This window comes from Terrapene carolina, unplaced genomic scaffold, assembly GCF_002925995.2.
Source record: "Terrapene carolina triunguis isolate 2854851 unplaced genomic scaffold, T_m_triunguis-2.0 Scaffold62, whole genome shotgun sequence".
In the NCBI taxonomy this organism is placed as follows: domain Eukaryota; kingdom Metazoa; phylum Chordata; order Testudines; family Emydidae; genus Terrapene; species Terrapene triunguis.
This window is the reverse complement of record NW_020664413.1, coordinates 36,502,786-36,522,198: the sequence shown is the minus strand read 5'-3', so window position 1 is coordinate 36,522,198 and position 19,413 is coordinate 36,502,786. Positions and strand designations below refer to the sequence as shown.

At 37.3% G+C, this 19,413-nt stretch overlaps 1 protein-coding gene across 4 annotated transcripts in view; it reads right to left on the bottom strand.

Moving 5' to 3' along the window:
* Window positions 1-941: 941 nt before the first annotated feature.
* Window positions 942-19,413, bottom strand: part of UBR3 (ubiquitin protein ligase E3 component n-recognin 3) — a 197,657-nt gene continuing 179,185 nt past the window's right edge. For all 4 annotated transcript variants that reach the window (XM_026647558.2, XM_026647559.2, XM_026647560.2 and 1 more), the window contains 6 exons: window positions 15,798-15,905; window positions 14,534-14,659; window positions 7,852-8,031; window positions 5,355-5,564; window positions 2,285-2,424; window positions 942-1,153 (listed from right to left, as the gene is read on the bottom strand). In XM_026647558.2, the coding sequence (XP_026503343.1) occupies window positions 1,036-1,153; window positions 2,285-2,424; window positions 5,355-5,564; window positions 7,852-8,031; window positions 14,534-14,659; window positions 15,798-15,905 (882 nt within the window). In that variant the 3' untranslated portion in view covers window positions 942-1,035. The remainder of the gene's footprint in view (window positions 1,154-2,284; window positions 2,425-5,354; window positions 5,565-7,851; window positions 8,032-14,533; window positions 14,660-15,797; window positions 15,906-19,413) is intronic.

Genomic DNA, 19,413 nt, shown 5'->3' with positions numbered 1-19,413 from the left:
CCAATGAGGATTCAGATGCATTGCTCATTCACCAGGGCCACCTCTGTTGCGCTTTTTTCTTTTTAGGAAATCAAGCAGAAAGAGCACTGATTACTCTGCACAAATACAATACAGATGAACCTCTTGAGCTGACATGAAAGATTCAAAATTATGTTTTATTTGCAGGATAACCCACATGTTTCCAATCCAATCATTCTGAAACATGCATCTGGTTGGCAACGAAAGGCAGGCAGGGTTGTAATTAGAACCTGCCGTGTTGTAAATCTGACAAATTTTGTACATACAGTAACATCTATATATGTTATCAGCAGTAATTTACTCAACTGAAATGGCAAATTTCATTTCTGGAAAAGAAAAAATAAGAAAGAATACGTGTTCTGTTTTCATAGCAAGCTACTTAATTCGCAGCTATTTCATTTATACATGGAAAATATCTATGAAATTCCTGAGAATAAATAAGGTTTTCAGCAATGCGTGAAATCTTTCAATAGACCTTTCACAATAAGTGAAATGTTCTTTAAAGTTCTATTTTAGACCCAGTGTTACTATACAGTCTCACAAATCATGTGTTTTATATAATTACAATTGGATATCAAGCAAAAATCTCAAATTAATACAAGAAAGGCAAAGAAAAATCTATCCAGTATGTTTAGCAGATGTAATACACATATAGTGTTTCAGCAGAAGATGCTAAATGACTCAATTCCACCCAGAGAAATATAAGTTCCTGGGACCTGTCATCCCTAAACAAGTATAAGTACAACTTGTGCTTCTTATCATTAGTGGAATTCTAAAAATACAAAACAAAAGGAGACTACTGAATGAATTTAGATTTTTCACACCATTCAGAACGGATTTTTAAATTGTCATACCATTAATTTGGTAGCAAAAGCACCTAATTATTGAAAGACTTCATATATTGGCATAGTTTCACTCCCCCCCGTGAAAGAGCTAAACCCACATTCAGTTAAAGCTATTGTCAGTCAAGTTGCATTCATTCATGGTAAGGGGATGATATGGTACAATAGTGATAGTTTACAATCCATTGTAATGTGGTCCCCATCTTTTATTGATGTGATCGAAGGTATGAGATACCCACTGCTGTTCAAGCACCTTATATCTTTCCTTACATATATAGAGAGGTTTACCACGCCTACAGGGAGAGAAAAAAAATCAACAGTTAATAGTGAAAAACAAACGGAAAATGTTTATATGGTGGCTCTAAGTTAATAGTAATGTTCTAACAGCGAAGTTAAATGATATTTGCATTTTTTTTCTTTTCAGTTTCCATGTACATATGTATATATTTATATTATAGGATGCCGGTCTTCATTTGTTTTAAAACACACATGCATTGAAACTCTTGACAAATAAACACCTTAAAATAATGAACTAAGTGGTAAGACATTAATGCCCAATAGCCCGTATCATAGGGAAAGCTGTGGAAGAGGCCAGTGGGGCAGCAGTCTAGGTACTGTAGCATGCTCCGTGGGTCTGCAGAGAAGTGGTGCTCTGTGTACAGAGGGCTCTATATGGTTGATCAGAACATGCAGGAGAGGAGTGGCTGCCCGAGCAGTCTGGAATGTCATTCAGGCACCTGAAAACCTGGGCAGAGCGGCACTGCGACCCCATGCACCAGACAAAGGGGCTATCGGGTATTAATGTCTTACCGCTTAGTTCATTATTTTAAGGTGTTTATTTGTCAAGAGTTTCAATGCATGTGTGCTTAAAGACAAAGACAGGCATCCACTTTAATTGGCGGATGAAACGGACAAAACCAAATCCAACTATGAAATATCATAGCGTTCTCCTCCATTGCCCACCTAGGATGAATAGCCACAATCCTTACTTTATCCCCTAAACTCATATTACTTACATTCTGCACGTATATCATTATAACCTCAAAAATATTCCTAATAATCAAACTTCTAGAAACAAACAAGATTTCTGTAATAACAACGTCATGAACAAAACTCCCAACCCTAAGCACCATATGGATTCAGAGATGGCAAAGCCTCTCCTTCTCAAATTGACATTCTGCAGGAAATTCCTGCACCACAACGTACACCTTGCAAGTAGCACAATTCATTTCTTAGTAAACAAGTTCCAGATCATTTTATTTATATAAATTTAATTAGCATAATATAACAAATGCAATGACAACATTTACATTTCTAAATATGTGCTACTCAGGAAGTGAGAACTTGTTAATTACTGTATCTGTTTTATCACACACTGTAAACATAAAGCAGCAAAATCAAAACATGCTTTATTAAAAGGTTACCTAAGATCTCTGTCTTCTTCACCATGTGCATCTAGATAAACAGAACCCCAAAGGCAGAAACGATGGCCTCGAATGATGATGATTACAGATGCATTGATCAGAAGAAATATTCCTGTCCCAGCTCCACAGTTCTGAGAATGCTAGAAGTTATATTTTGGGGTTAGGGAGGGAAGAGTACAAATATCCTATTAATGGCTGACAGTTTTATAATAAAGAGAACATTTTATTTCAAACACACTACTTATATGAATGAGAGTCACATCACTTACTAAGGAACAATTTGATCCTTGCCTCTACTGTATACTTAGACACTAAGGATTATATGTTTCCAGGGATTTGCATGATAAAGTAGAGCCTACCATACATTTTATGAATAAGCCAAAACCTCGTACATGATATGTTGCCATAATACATATACACGAAGTTCCATGCAGAAGATGGTTCCAAACTCAAAAAGGGAATGTTGTCTAAGAAAAGCAGAAGTACAACAACATGCCACCCTGGGGAAAAACTAAGTTACTATAGAAAACTGAGTGAAAGTGTTCACAACAATATCACTAACTTGCTACTAGCAGAAGTGCACAATTTGATGTGGCAAAATATTATTTTTTAGTGAACAGTGAGAATTTGAGATTCTCTCAGATTATGAAGTACTCAGGGTATTTTGCTGCACACTGCTCTACAGGATGGACTCCTATTTGCAGGTGTTGCCATACTTGTGTATTGCTCCTCATCTTGCCCTTCACAGTATCTACACTGGTCACAATTTAAAAAAAAAAAAAGACTTCTTAAAAGGTGAAACTCCTGGTTACAACAATATATTTTTATTGTTCATGAATGACATATATTAATTTATGCAGTTCATTTCTGTAATTGTATTTTGAAGATTTTAGCCCTTTCCACACATTTTTACTACAAAGGAAATTTATGACCACAGAACTAAAATATAATGAATGATCTAAATATTGCAAAGTATTCTATTTTTTGTCTTATACCTTTATTGTCTGCAGTATATTTTCATAAAAATGACCTCTCAAATGTAGTCCTTATGTCCAACTATTTTAAAGTTTGATCATTTTTTCTTATACCATATTATTTTTTTGTGACCGAGTTGGAGATCATACTATTTTCCACTTATAAAGCACCTGTCACTTCAAGTACTTCAGAAAGGTGCATAAGTATTATCCTTATGGGGGTTTTTCATCATGGCAATTTTTAGGAATAAACACATGCAGAGCTCATGCTGAAAAGAGTAACTCATGGAAATATAATTTAAAAATTTTTAAAGGTCAAGTGTCATTTAATCCCCAATACCTTTAAAAAAAACATTTTAGAGGAAATTACTAGAACTCTACTTGCGCTGTGAAAACAGCAGCCAACTTTGAGTATAGTACAATAGTTACCATCTCAGGGTTGAAATTTGCAAATCCATTCTACTATAAACTCTTCACAATTTAAGCCTTTTTCTTGCATTTTATGCTGGATGGGGAAGAATCCCTCCCAGAGTTCCCGGGTCTGCCCCTTCCTGCTCTCTCTGTCTCATGTGCAGCCTAAGATTTAACATGGCAGCACTCAGTCCTCAGTGAAACCACCCACATCCGCTCACCGATAAATAAAAAAGTCACTACAATTCAAGAGTAAAGAATATATTTTTAAAATATTAAAATCACAATCTAACTCCCATGACAAAAATGCAGCCTTAATTATCTTTATTTTACAGGTGGGGAAAACAAGGCACAGAAATGTGGAAACTGAGAACACAGCGGTTAAGGCCCAATTTTAAAAGTTATAGCCAAAGTGACCTGCTCAAGTTTACACATCAAAAAAGTGGTGGTTCAGAATAGAATCCAGGTGTGCTGACTCCCCCCTCTGCTTTTCTCTAATACTGGAAACATATTCCTACAATAAAGAGCATGTAGTTCACAGGAACACTCATGAAATGTGGAGACTTTAATTTTTAAGTTATTGATATGAATATGCATCTAAAGATAGTACTGATGAAACAGTAAAGACTGATGGCTCTTCTGTGGCTTATGCGAAATGAGTTTGTGGTCTCAGTCAACTTTCTAGTGGTCAAGCGGCCACAAATAAACAAACCACACACACACAAAAATCATAACCACAATTTGTAGCCTTGTTGGGAGACTTAGTAGAGCTTTATAATAATTCAAGTTTTATGTTAAGATTTCATGGGATTGAACGTATTCAATTTAAAAGACAGTGTTAAAAATCCTATTTTAAAGAACATTTTCTTAATGGTGTTATTAGCAACAAACCAGATGAATCAAACAAAAATTAAAGATCATTATCTGTGTTGTTTACATTTTGCATTTCATTCAGAAAAGGAAAATAGACCACTCAGTTTTACTTTTATTTCTGTTCAGTTTCACTTTGTAGCTTCCCTGCATTAGTACAATGCTAAAAAGTTTAGGATGAACACACTACAGGAAATTAAAAATAAACTTGTTTTCATTCACATTTAAATAAAACATCTATAAATATCAAATAAAACATCTATAAAAATTAAATACAAAACTGATTTTTGGACTTAAAAACCATGTGATAGTTTCTCTTTAAATATATTTATACTAATTCAGGAACAATCACAAGATTCTTTTCTCAAGCCAGCTTTGCAGAGATGGCAAATGTGAACTTCAGAGCGAGAGTGGGTGACAGCCATTGACTTACAGAACTGTTCCACCCATTTAGTAACACTAGCACTGGCCTCAGAGCAGACCATTTACTGTCCTTCATCATGGAGGGAGAATAAGGCTAGTTGCTGTCCAAACAAGGAAAGTAAGGACTGGCCCTTAGAGGAAGAAGTACCTACATATTCTCTCACTCAAGTTGCCTTAGAGATAAGGCCAAATACCTTAAGGGCTGCCTCCTCCTCCAGAAGTCTCCTGTGAGGGGGCAGACTAAAAATTTAATTAAAACATGTTTGGAAATGAAAACTATCAGAGCTGAGAAAGGAACGCAGAACTTCTTAGCATGATTTTTTTTTTTAATTTAAAAATGGAAATAAAGCTACAGTAGTTTGAAATTCTCTTATTGTAGAATCCTCTCTTACCAGTACACATTCACAGTAACTCTGTTGTTTGCAGCAAAGTCCTTTCAAGCATACAAAAGTACCACAAACTAGACAAACAGCAGGATCTTTAGGAACCTTGGTACAGACAGTACAAGTCTTTCTGTGATAATACTGGAAGATGGTATTATAATTTTCAGGCAACTGAAGGAGACATGGCAAGTCCCACTTAGGCTCCTGTATAAGCAAAACCTAAAAAGAAAATGATAGAAACATTTATCAGTGTTGTATGTATATTTATCTGTGCTGTGAGAACTTTAGAACTTGTAGCCCTAACAACTCACAGTAAATCAAGCATTGTGGAGTACTTTGCTACCTGAGTATAGGATAGGAAAAAAAACTTTTAATGAAACAGTAGCCCTATTAAAACATAATCAGCATCCGGGGCAAGCTGGGATCCTTTACCCAAAAAAGTAAAGGTGACCCAAAAAGATAAAACACCCACGCAGATGTCTAAAGACCTTTTACCTAACCCAATAGACAATGAAGAATGGCAAAGGGGATTTTTCAAAGTTGTACCCACAGACTTAACAAGTAAACCACAAGTGCATACATACCTGTCATCCATACAAGGAAGGATTTCTGACCAATGCCCTATAAAAAGGCGATTCATCTCACCATTTTGGAGGCAATCTACTCTTCATTGTCTCCATCTTCAACAACGTATCGATGCTACCCATCTACGACGGCTATTAACTATTAATAGGCCATACTTTTTTCTTTTCACACTAAGTTTTAAGGGGAGTAGGCTAAGCTTGGTTTCCCTACACTTTATTTCAGTTTAAGGTTTATTAAGTTAAGTTAGAAAGTAAACAGCTTTAACAGCTCTTTGCATCAGTTTCCTCTGATGGAGCTGTGAAGCCGGAACCGCCAGAGGCGGGGTCCTGTATCTTCCAACACTAGGTTACTAAAATAAAGTGTGAGTATTAACCAAAGTTTGCAGCACATAATATTGTATTATCATATGTATCTCTTGAATAACAGTAGTACAATTGCAACTCTGTAATTCTAACTGTTTTACCATTTGCTTACTATTTCATTGATTTTAATAAAAGGTCTTTATGACTATATCTGTCTCAGTGTAAGTTTCCTGTCATACCCCCGAAGGTCCTTTTATAAACTCTGTGAAGCCTGATTCAGGACGAACTTTTATCTTTTGATCAAACAAATTGGCGAGCCTAAACCCATACTAATTAATATCCATAATAATTATTATATTAATATTAATTAAGAATTAATTAAATAAAATTAAATTAAGCAAATAAATTAAATCAACATTACTAACACACCCAAAATCAGGCTACAAACTACAAAATGTAAACATCAGAATTTTTTTTAAAGGAGGGAAATGTGCTCTTTGAGATGGTCCATTCTTTCTACTGCATTCCACACAAGCTCCAAAGTGTCCTTTAAATGCCTTTTGGCTGAAGACGACTAGACGTGGCTTCTATGGAGCCTATTAATGCTGCATTAAGACTTCAGCCAGAGAGCATCACTCAAGAGCAACCTGCTTCTTGCCCCATGGAGCTCAGCATACTCATAAATTGCTTTAGTAAGGTTACAAACTGCTACAGACTGCCTTTCCTCAGGGCACAATGCATTCCACCTTCTAAAGGCAACAAACTTCACAGGTAAAACATGAGCCTTAAGTCTTGTTTACACTGCGGATTTGCCCTGATTATAGCCATTAGTGGACAGCCAGTGACATAGCTGCACCTAGCATGGACAGGCAAAGCTGCTACTTGTACTGAAATTTGGGGCCAAAAACAGTAGGGTAAAGTTAGGCTCTGAAACTGAAGTCTAGGAACTTGCTTGATTTTCAAACAGACTGAGCACTCAATTCCCAGTTAAGTTGAAGGGAATTGCTATTCACTCTGAGGTAAATGTACTCAGTACATTTAAAAATCAGACAGGTGCCTAAATAATAGTTTCAGAGTCTAACTTTACCCTCTTATTTTTTGAAAAACTTCGCCTAAAATTTTTAAAGAGCCAATAATATATTACAGTTGAATCTATTCCATTTTTTGCAGGTTACCCACTTAAGGTAACCCGTGTGAGGATCTTTCTTACAAATTACTGTTCTGTTCACAAGAGTTTGTTATAAAAACTGAAAGAGGTCTTATTTGGAAAATACAATAAAACAGCAGTGTTCTTTTTCAAACATAAAAACGATATCAATAGTTTTATGACCATGGCTCAATGGTCTATCGAATGAATCAGATCTACTAAGGGCAAGAACATTTTGTTATTGCCATTAAGGTTCAAGTTTTCAAAACAAAGTTGTACCTGCAAAATATGCAAGTGAAACAGATGCAAGCACAAAACACACATATTAGGGGTTCAACTATGCCTGCTTATTTTGTCATGATAAATTTAAAACACAGCATTACACATACACACACAGCATAACTAGAATCAAGGAATTCCATTCTTACACATCAGCACTGTGTGGGGGGGGGGTGCAAATTTTTTTACATACCTTCACTTGTTCTGCATGTCTGTCTGCAAATGAAGCCAATTCTAAGCACCACTGTGATATCATATTAAATGCTGGCACTGGCCAATCAAGGCAAGAGGCACTGGTGAATTGATGTGGTGACTGAAAAGATGATGGTAATAGACCCAGGCAGTTTGTAAGAACTGTAAATTCTTCATCTTCCTTTTAGACATGAAACAAGAAAGACTTGATCATTTTGTGTTATACACTCAAAGCACAGCACTGTATGTATCAATTCCATATCAACGAATATGTAAGTGACTGGGAGGGAGCATGGCAGAGTGAGGCTCTGCTACACCTGATTCTTCAGTGGTGTAAAATCCCTGAGGGTCCTTACATCAGAGGTGCAAGTTAAAGCTGCCCCTGAACTTGAGTGAAGTGGAGAATGAAGCCCATAAAATGTTAGCTTACACTTCACAGACCTAAGACTGAAGTCTAGTTTGAATGGAAGTACTGTATTCTCTACAAATCCAGAACAAGTTTTAAGATTATTTTGGTGATATATCTGAGAGGCAGATAAACCGGTGTAGGGCTCCGATGCTACAAACACACACGTGCTTAATTTTGAACATGAGTAGTCCTACTGATTTCAATGGAACTACTTACATGCTTAAAGTTAAGCACATACATACATGTTTAGAACTGAAGCCTAAATTGATAATTAGAGAAAAGGAAGAAAACATAAAATAAGGCTATACATTTATTCAGAGCACATTGGTAATACAGGGATGAAATGAATGGGATAAAACAATACAGGGAAAGGACCTGAAAGACAAAAAAATGTGAAGTATTCATAAATGAATTACAGTATGCCCAAGATGCATGCCAGCCAGCAATAAGTATATGATTAGGAATAATAATAATAATAATAATAATAAAAGACCAATTTGGATAAAGATATGCAGAGTAATCAAGGGTGAGAGAGAAGAGGCTGCAAAGTATTAAATGACAGATGATGAGAGGACAAATTATAGAATGACGATAAGGGAGTGTAAAAATGGAAAGAAAATTTAAGTAGGAGAAAGTAAAGGAGCTTGCACAAAAGATTAAGCCAAAGATTATCACATTTTTCATTGGAACAATAGAAATCAGCAAAGGAGACATACAGCTTTTAACAAATATAGAATATAACTGATTGACAGAAAAGATACTACAAATACACATATTAATTTGTAAAATAGAACAGGAGATGGATGACAGAAACGAGATCAGGAAAACATACACTGAATGAAATTAGGATTGTTTCCAAATGGGTATGAATGAAATGTCTGAGAGCCATCAAGTTCTAAGGCAAGACAAGATTCACTGCAGAATTATGGGGTGAAAGTTGCAAGAGATACAGGGCAAACACATACTTGATCAACTGGCAAAATATATGGATAGAAAAGACCTATTTACTAGGATCCCCTGCCAATGAAAGATTAGTAAATGCAAAGCAGATAACAATGTTTTGTCCAGTCTAGTTTTAAAATGCAACAAGAAGGGTTCTAATACTTTTTCTATGGAGATCATTTTACTGTCTAATACATCTCCTTGATATATTCTAGTCATACTACATTTTTCATTTAATTTCTTACCATCACTCCTAATTATTTCCCTTTTACTATGCTATGTTATTTCTCCCTTTTCCTTCTTAGTGCCTATGTCCTTTAAATAACTGTAAACTTATGCCCCCCATTAATCTGTTTAAGCAGGTGCTGGTTGCTATGGCAGAACAGGAGTTATTGCTGGTGCTGGGGAGCATTAAATACCTACAGTCAAATGTGCATACTGTAGTCCGATGGATGCTAGTAGTTTTTTGGGGTGGTGGCTAGTAAGACTGTCCAGGATGACTCCATCTTGAAGGAGTATGTATGTGAAGTGGAAAGACCATCTTTTGACTATAACGTAAACATAGTAGGACCATGAGAATAGCTGGTCTGAAGAGAAAGACACCCCTGTTCCTATCACTTTTCTAATTTAATTGGCCACTTGCGTTAGTTCAAGTACATATTAAGCAAAAACCCATCCAGCTAGAGATTGAGTTTGTCCACTTGCAGAAGAAAAAAGGAACAGACAACGAATATATTTTAAAAATGAGTTTTGAGAAATATGGAGACTCATCGAGAAGAGAAATACAGAAAGACGGCTGCCATCATCGAGAGCTGCAGAAGGAAAGGGCCTCTCAGCTATAGTGTCAATACTGTGTAGAAGGACTGATTTAGGAGACCATTGCCAGAAGAGAGTGGTGGGATAAGGTCAAGATCTACTGAGTCAATAAAAATTGAAGGGCAATAGAATATAGAATGACTAGGATAGACTAGAAAAAGAATAGGAGAAAGGGTGAGATGAGTTGCAGACAAGGCTGGCCCACAACTCTATCCTTCCTACTCCTCACTGGAAAGGATAGGGGAGGAGCAGAACTGCTCTTTTTCTATCTCCCTTTTAGCACAGGGAGCCAGCCAGCATCTGGGTTTATTCTCTTCCAGGAAATACATGGCAATTGTTTTAAACACCACCACTGCAAAGAAAAAAGGTGATACCAGGCTATTTAAAGACCTCCTCCTACTCCTCCAGTAGAATCAATGACCGCTGAAATGGCTACTCGGGTTTCATGCAACTCCCAAGGTGGCCAGAGATAAGGAGCGCCACCTCAAGCAGGGAAAAAGCCTGGCCCAGATCTCACCCCTCCCACCAATTTGGGTATCTAAATTCCATCAGGAAGCATGAAAGAAGCGTGGAGAAGATCATCAGCAGCATTAGGCATTGTAAGAACCCTGTCTGAGGATTTGCTGAGAGCCAGAGCAAAGGAAATGTAGCGTCATCTGAAGTGGCCTCGAGCCCCTGAACAGCAGCACCTCATGGATGGATCTGTATTTCAGTTAACTGCAAGACAGGGAATCCTGTGTTAATGCAGTTTTGTAGTTTACTGAAGTACAGATGAATTAAGTTTTATTGCAATTGTGATAATCACTCCAATCCTATTCTGCCATAGATAATGTGCTGGTGAATATCCAGCAATTCTTGACTCTAGGCATGTAACTGCTTCAGACTCATTCATTAGAGTTTAGCTTGGAACAACCACTTTCCTAAAAGCAATTACCATTTAAGCTGTAAACTCCTGCAGAGTCCTAAATCCTACAGTATTTTCATATTCATTTCAAATGAAATAAATGAAAAGGGAAAAATAGGGAAAAATCCTAAGATCTCTCTGGCCATTACTGGGATTCGATCAATTTTTTTATGATGAAAAGACGACAAATTTTTTCCTTACCCGTCAATGTCTTTTCTGCCAACAGTACATCTGAAATTCTGTAAGTGTTAATGGAAAATCTTCCTTAGGGGATATACTGGTAGAGCATTAGGACACGCCCACCTCAGAACAGCTCACTCACCTAACTGTAGAAACACTACCAGAACTGGCTAATAGTTAGCAGCAAGTTTAAGAATCGGGAGAAAAGGAATCAGGAAGTTTTAGCAGGGATTGGATGGAATGGGTCCTATTCTATATTTGGGGACTGGAGTCTCTGACCAAATTTCTTCTGTGACAGAAATACTTTTCAAAACAATGGACACAATCAATACTCTTTGGGTACATCTACACTTACCTCCGGGTCCGACGGCAGGCAATCGGTGTTCTGGGATCGATTTATCGCGTCTTGTCTAGAAGCGATAAATCGATCCCGGAAGTGCTCGCCGTCGACGCCGGTACTCCAGCTCAGCGAGAGGAGTACGTGGCATCGACGGGGGAGCCTGCCTGCAGCGTCTGGACCCGCGGTAAGTTCGGACTAAGGTACTTCGAATTCAGCTACGTTATTAACGTAGCTGAATTTGCGTACCTTAGTCCGAAGTGGGGGGGTAGTGTGGACCAGGCCTTAGCTGGGGTAGGAACAGACAGGCGCTCTTCCTGAAGTCTAATCACAAAATTGGTTGGTGCTGCAGACAGGCTGCAGCCTCAGTCACTGGTGAGTGCACCCTCAGACAATCATCGTCCAAAAATGCACCTCTGTAAAAATCTGTACCTTTGTGCTCAAAGGTGGGTTGTCAGTGTAATCAGCATCTGGGTAAACACTCAAACAGTAAGTGAAAAAGTACCGTATATACTCGTTCATAAACTGAATATTTTTGGTAAAAAAGTGACACATCAAACAGCGGGGGTCGGCTTATCAATGGGTCTACACCAAAATGTGATGATTTTAAACTCTATGGAATCATTGAATTGAATACTAATACATTGTTGTTTTGTTTACCTGGAGCGTCTGCAGGCATGTGAACGCTGTGGTAAACAAAACGTCCAGGCCTGCTAGCGGCTTACCCTAACGGGCCAGGAGCCAAACTTTGCCAACCCCTGAAATATAGGGTCGGTTTATGAAAGGGTCATAGAGTTTTTGCTATTTTTATCTATCCATCTTGGGGGGGGGTCAGCTTATAAACGAACGGACTGATGAATGAGTATATACAGTAAGTAAAAACTGAAACAGTAAGTGAAAAAGGTGCTGGTAATGGGTATCAGATATTTTTGTATCCCAGTTTAATCTGGGTGTGAATATGTACCTTTTTCAAGTTGACTGGCCAGGAAGTCCCCAAAGAGAGACATAAGGCTTGACAAGAGTCTCTACATCTGGAACGTGAGATATTTCATGCACTCATTTGTCCTCCAAGATCAGTTAGTTTTTTTCAGATTGGCAGCCATGCAAAGATGTTTTGACTGCAACTGAACTAGTGGGGTGTCTCAGTGGGTCCATGGGCACAACCACCCTGACTTATTTGGCTAATAACATCTTCACCCTAAGAGAATATTGTGGGAAGCATCTTGGAAGTATGATAACCCAAGTGAATCATGATTAGGATGCAGAGGAAGGATATATAGTTCCATATTAACACCAATAACAATTGTGTGTGTGTTCCACTTCTGGAGAAGAAGTCTCCTGCCTGCGCAATTATGGCATCCTTTGCAGGTGTTGCCATTGCTGCATCCACTTTAAATGATCATGATGCAAATGGTTTTGGTTTCTGGTGTTGGCTTTAGTTTTTTTTACCTTTTGCTGGTTCATTCTCTTTCTCTACTTGTCTATAATGACTTTCAGCAGATTTCAAATTCAAATTCACAGTCTCAAATTTACCTGGCCCTTTTATAGATGGGCCTCAGAAGCCATTATTTTAGAGGCAGACTAGAGCTATCAATTCAGACAGACTCAGGAAGCCAGACTGTGAAACAAATGAATTCATTTTGGAGAAATTTATTTAAAGCAGGGAGTTCTTGATAGATATTTTCTCCCATTGGCCTTCAAGTTCACATCGAATGGTTGCTGTGACTATGCACAGGACTGCTCTCCTCGGGCAGTATTCCTCTGGAAGAGCTTGGATGGATGTGGCCGCTCCCTAAGCCTCCTTCTATGGGGCCCTGAACCTTTCCCTTTATGCATACATACTGCAAGGACAAGTATTGCAGGAAAAGCAGAGGCACTCCTTTTGTCATACAGCAGGTCTCTCCAGCTGCTGAGTTCATGTTAATAAGCTACACGGTGAAGAGGAGATCCCTGTGCTGTGGAAGTAAAGCCAATTAAACTAAGCCCATAAAAGAGCCCTGAAGTTATCCTGTCAGCAAGAAGTAAGATACATTTGATCAAAAACCCAGTTCTATGAGAAGAATTCACAATAGGAAGAGGACACAAACAAAGGCAGGACCACTAATTACTACTGATTTCCCTTGACTAGAAGCCAGAAGTTTGAAGAACAGGTGGTTGGCAGGTCACAGTGCCAGCTGCTGGAAGCAGATAAACTTCTGAGGAAAGAAGACCCTCCCACACACACAGGATTGTCAGACATACCTTTGAGATGGAATATTACTATAAATGAAACATACATTTTCCATATCTCAATTCCCCTATGCACAAAATGAACTCCCTATCCCCATTTACTAAGCCATACTGTCTCGACACTTAAATCTCTATTAAAAATTTTATCTGATCTTAAAAATAACTTTTGGAAATTTATATTTTATTACACACTCACACACCCATCCACCCACTCACACAAAATAAAAGAACTTTATTAAGGTTGCAAAGTTAAACACTCAAAAGTTAGGAAATGCCAGAATTAAAGTGGCCTGGGCTAGCATATTAAAATACAGTATCTCTTAATTCTTGACGGAATTGTTTTTAACACGTTACTTGCACAAAGAAGAAAATTCTGTGGCGGTTAAGATTAAACATTCTAGGGAGGGGGTTGGGTTATTTTTTAGCATAAATGTACACAAAATAAAGTTACACCACGGCCAGTGATTTCACTCTATATTTTGTCTTTTCCATGCAAAAGAGCCAGTTCTGAAACCCTTCTGTCACATAACCTCCTGTGGGCTTCTCTGGGAGTTATGAAAATGAAAAGGAGGACGTATCTGGCACATATTATATTGCAAAGTTAGCAGTTCTTCTTGCCATGACACTTTCTACAAAAATATGTGAAATATAGTAAAACATTATCTAGATTCTTACAGTGTATCTGAAGTCTTTCACGGGTGTCAGACATGAAGCAATGTTACAACTAAACAAATATCTGCTCTAAATAATACAAAAATGTTGGACCTTTTCTCATTTGGGGGTGGAGTAATACATGTTTCAATTATACTATATAAAACTTTCAACAGAAAAAAACCAGTGTCATTTCCCGCCTCCCTCCCTTGTACCTGACAACTGGGTAAATCCCCTCCGAAAAGATGATGTTGAAGAAGGCAGGTGATCCTGAGGAAAGGCAGGCAGAACTGCTGCAGATAACACTCTATTGAGTCAGGAGACCAAACACTAGAGCTAACCTACAGTGGAAAGAGAGGTTATTAAATTCTGCTTTCCAAATTCTACATTCCAAAGGCTAACAGTTCACTAATAATCTCAAATGATTTTGTTACAAACAAATCTCGGATATAGCACCTTCCAGTTAGGCATTTTCTTTCTCAAAAAGCTGTTTTATACATAAAGCCAACTTTAACAGAAGCAAAGGCTTCTGGTCAGTTAAGAAACAAAAAAAAAATAACTAATTTAATTTCAATCTTTTCAGACAACTTTCCGAACAAAAAATGTCCATATAGGACATGGTGGGAAAAGGATTTGGCTAGACAAATTTCCCCAGAGGAATGGGCTTTGATCTGACAAAGAGGACCTTTATCAGTCTGTAGCACAAAAAAAGAAAGTATCTTCAAGATACCATTTCAATGGTTCTCATGCCAGTCAGATTAAAATATGTATATAGATAGAATGGAGATAAATGTTGGAAAAACTATAGTGAGAGATTTTATGCATATGGTGGACATGTCCAGTCATTAGAGAATACGGGGACGTGATTTGTAACCAAATATTACAAATTGCTGAATATTTATTACCAAATGATCCTTTGGTAATCCTCCTGGGGCTTCCTAGCAGAAGTGGTCACACCCAAATTAATATCATCTGCTACTAGCCACTAGATTACTAATAGCCTCCCACTGGAAAAAGAAAAATAGTTCAACACTAGAGGAATGATTACAAAAAATACGGGTGGTAGATGTTATGGAAAAATTAACACATCAACTAGGCACCCAGCAGAATAGACAGACGACAATAGATGCTTAGATTTTTTTTTACCGTTCAATTCACTACTCAGACAAAATACATTCTCTAAAGGGAAGAAAAAAAAAAAAAGCACACATCCAATATTTGATTATTAACATTTATAGACATGCCTGGTTTGATCGAGTCAGTAGTTTCATTCAATTTAATAAAATCACCAGAAATAACACATCATGAGTGGTCTAAAGAGGCTCAGTGTAATTTGTTAGCACCCTGCGAAACAAAGATTTAATGACTACATAACTGCATAATATTTCCAAAACAAACAAAAGCTCATTTTGTTTCTATTTACATGGTAATGATTTGTAAACGTGTTAAAACTTCCTAAACAAAACTTTAAAAAAATACCATTGCTAATTCTTCAGTTTCTCCTTCCTCAAACATCTTCCCTTTAGAGAGCTCAGAAATCACATGACTCAGTAATGCTTCCCAAGACTTTTCTCCATTGGATGTGTTCTGTGAATAAAGAAAAAGGCAGACTCAAATTGCATCAGTCATACAAAATAAGGAGAAAATTGTTTCTATAGAGGCTGCAAAGGTGAAATATATTTCCTTTAAAGCAACACACACATTCTGACTCAAAGAGAAGAGGTACATATGATATTGGAAGGGTGATGTTTTAAGCACAAATAAATACTGCATAACAATACACAGGATGTAGAAACTGAAACAATATTTGGATAGTGAAAAGCTACCAAAAACAAATACAATTCAGATGGAATATATTTAGCATATACAGTGAGGTTAAGTGGCAGTTTTGAGACTGTAATTTGCTATAATGCATTAATTAAACTGAACCAAGAAAGGCTTGCAATTTAAATATACTGAATGAGAAAGAAGCTATCAAAAATTTAATGCTATGTAGAGAATGGGTAACATTTATACAGACAGGGAAAAATTGTTCGGTGGACTTTATTTTTTTAATCAGCCACTTAGCTTTGTGTCATAATAATTATGTGTCAAGAAAGCTAATAACTACAGAAACCCATGAGAAATAAGCAGCATATTTCCATAAATGTCTTCCTTGAAATTATACAAAAATACCCACAAGAAGAAACAATATTAGATACAAACTTTAGTTCATGTGAGAAAAATATAAACATGATCAACAGAAAAAGACAAAATGTTACCAGGACGATTATTTTTAAAAAATACCAAAACAAATGAAGTGGGCTGTAATATATAAAAGCTCTACCATATAATGCTGTATAAAAACTGACATTCATTTCCCTAATGTACAACAAGGTTAATCATCTCTTTCTATGAGTTTAAACTCCTCACTGAGGGTGAAATTCACCGCAGGGGCCAGGCCAAATCCCTTTCCCCCATTTAGGCCCTTAGTTCTAAGCCAATGGTCTCCAATCTTTTTTGTTGGAGGCTCCTCTTGTGATGATTTGGTAAAGAGATGTTTCTCTTTTCACCCCGTGTTCCATCTCTCCACGACGCTCAGTACCACTATATGTCCTTTCTTCTGCCCATTTACACTCTTATCTATTATTTCCATCTATTCTTAACCCTGGTCTTTCTCTCTCAAAATCTTTTTTCTTCTTTTGCTCCCTCCTCACTACTACTTCTCCTTCCTTATTCCCCCAGTCACCAAAAGACTACATACAGCTTGCAGAGTGATTAGGGCTTCACTGGGCTGGGTTTCAGGTAATCTCATGGCTGATCTGAGTACGAAAAGGAGTAAAGAAAACAAACTTGACATTGAGCTACTACCTGAACCTGTATCTCTGTACACATGCCAGCTGTACTAAGGCATCCGCCAGAAACAGGCAGGGAAGGCAGGCTGCTGTCAGGAGCTACCAGGGATGCTTCAATTGCCACTATTGGACTATGTCTGCTGAAGGGTGCAGGTTGGATTCTGTGTCCAGTGGGTAGTTCTCTGCCTCTCTCACGCTTTACCTAAAGTAGCGTATGAAGCCGTCAGTGGGCTCTCTGTACTGGAGGGGGGGGGGGGGGGGGAAGGATATGTCAACCTTCTTGAATTGACAGACTTTCAGTTACCATTCACTTTGATTTACCTACACAAACCACGAACAGCCTTCAGCAGCAGGGTGTCATATAATGTAAAACTACTACCCACATAACAATGTTAACATCTGTCAGCGACAGCCATGCCAATGAAAATGCTAGTTTTTCTTCCTAGAATACAAAAATATGCTACCAATGCATATTTAGCTACATATGTCAAGAGGTTTCACCACTTGTGATTCTGAGTGCCTTTAAGATGAAAAAAACTCTGCTACTTCATAAATCCATTTGCTGATCCATGAACATAATTTGCAACCCTAAGGCACAAACTGCTTTATGTACTAAAAAAGCTATTATTCTGCTAGAGAGAAAAAGTCTTAGCATGTAGCAAACCTGACTACAGTATGCCATCATTCTCTATTTTCATACAATAAAATATTTCATTGTAGCTAGCTGTTGAAACATTTAAAATATATATTCAGATAAAACTTGACCCATTCTACTAGCATTTTATGAAGGATAAATAAAAGCTGCCTACATTTATCAAACTGATTGCGAAAGAATATAAACTGGCAGCGCTTTCAAGCACTCTGTGTCACAGATTTACACCTATAAAACTGTCTGTCACTTAGGTCTCATTTAGATAAACAAAAAAGTGCACAGATCTCATGCTAAAATTGTGGGTTTGAAATTGAACTCTTATTATGACAGTATCCTATGGAAAAACATTTATTTAACAATAATGCAGCATCCATCCCATTGCACAGTAGCCTCAGACACCAAATAGCACATACAGACAAAACTAAATTTCGTTACTTAGCCCCCTCTGGACAAACTACTGACTTGCACTTAAAAACTGTAGGTGTATGTGCTGACAAGCATGGCCAATTTGTGATTACATGGGAAAAGGAGGCCAGGTGTCTCAGTTTCCTCTTAAATACTACCAATGGCAGGAGGGAGGATTACCTGCCTGGCTCACAATATTGCTAAATTCCTCCTCTGGTTCCTTAGTCAGTTGTGCATCACATATTGTATTTTGAGAGGATTGCACATGGCTAGTGATTAAGAACTATGAACAAAACTAGAAAATTCCATATTTTCTTTGCAGACAACTTGCTTTTTTATTTACTGAAATGAGTATATTAGACTGATATCTGGCCCATCTAACAGGACTTCAATTTTACAGTGAGAGGAATATTCTATTCCATTATAACTAGCTAAAAAATCAATTTTTTAAAAAGTCTTATTCTCAGTCTATCAATCACTTCTTTATCAATGGCACGTTGTGAAACTTCCAAAACCTCTTCATGTAAGTGTCTTTATCTGATTTCCATTATCATTCAAACACATAAAATTACACACACAGAAAAGAATAGGCAGGTCTTTCCATTCGTGAGAAGCAGAAGAATAATCTTCTACACTGGTGGAATGACCAATCGTACCATGGTTGGACCTAATGAAGAATTTTCTTTCTGTTCCAACAGTTAATTAACAATTTCCAATAACCAATTTTGAGATCGAAGTTGACTTTGGAGAGGTCACCTTAAAAATTTGCCTATCCTGGCAACAACATATTGACACCATCATATATTAACCAAAAATGTAGTAAACCAATCCATACATGGATTTTTAAAAAAATGCAAAGCAGGACTAATGTGTAAAATTAAAATACCACTTGAAATATTTTTATTAGCACTTATGTAGATTTAGTGCTCCTGTCAGTGAGGGACTTACATCACTAGATACAGAGGCAGTATGTAAGCTTTTAAGCACAACTCTCCAAATCTATAGTATAACAATATTAGAACTTTGATATATTACGAAGATAATTACTTATGCCAAAATGTGTAGTAGAGTCCACTGAGATTAAGCTAAAATGAAACAAATCTGATTCACTTGTTACTTGCACAGTAGTTGAACCAGAGATGAAATTCTCATGATGCTAAGCCACACCTATTCTACATTAAGTTCACCATTGAATTGATATAAT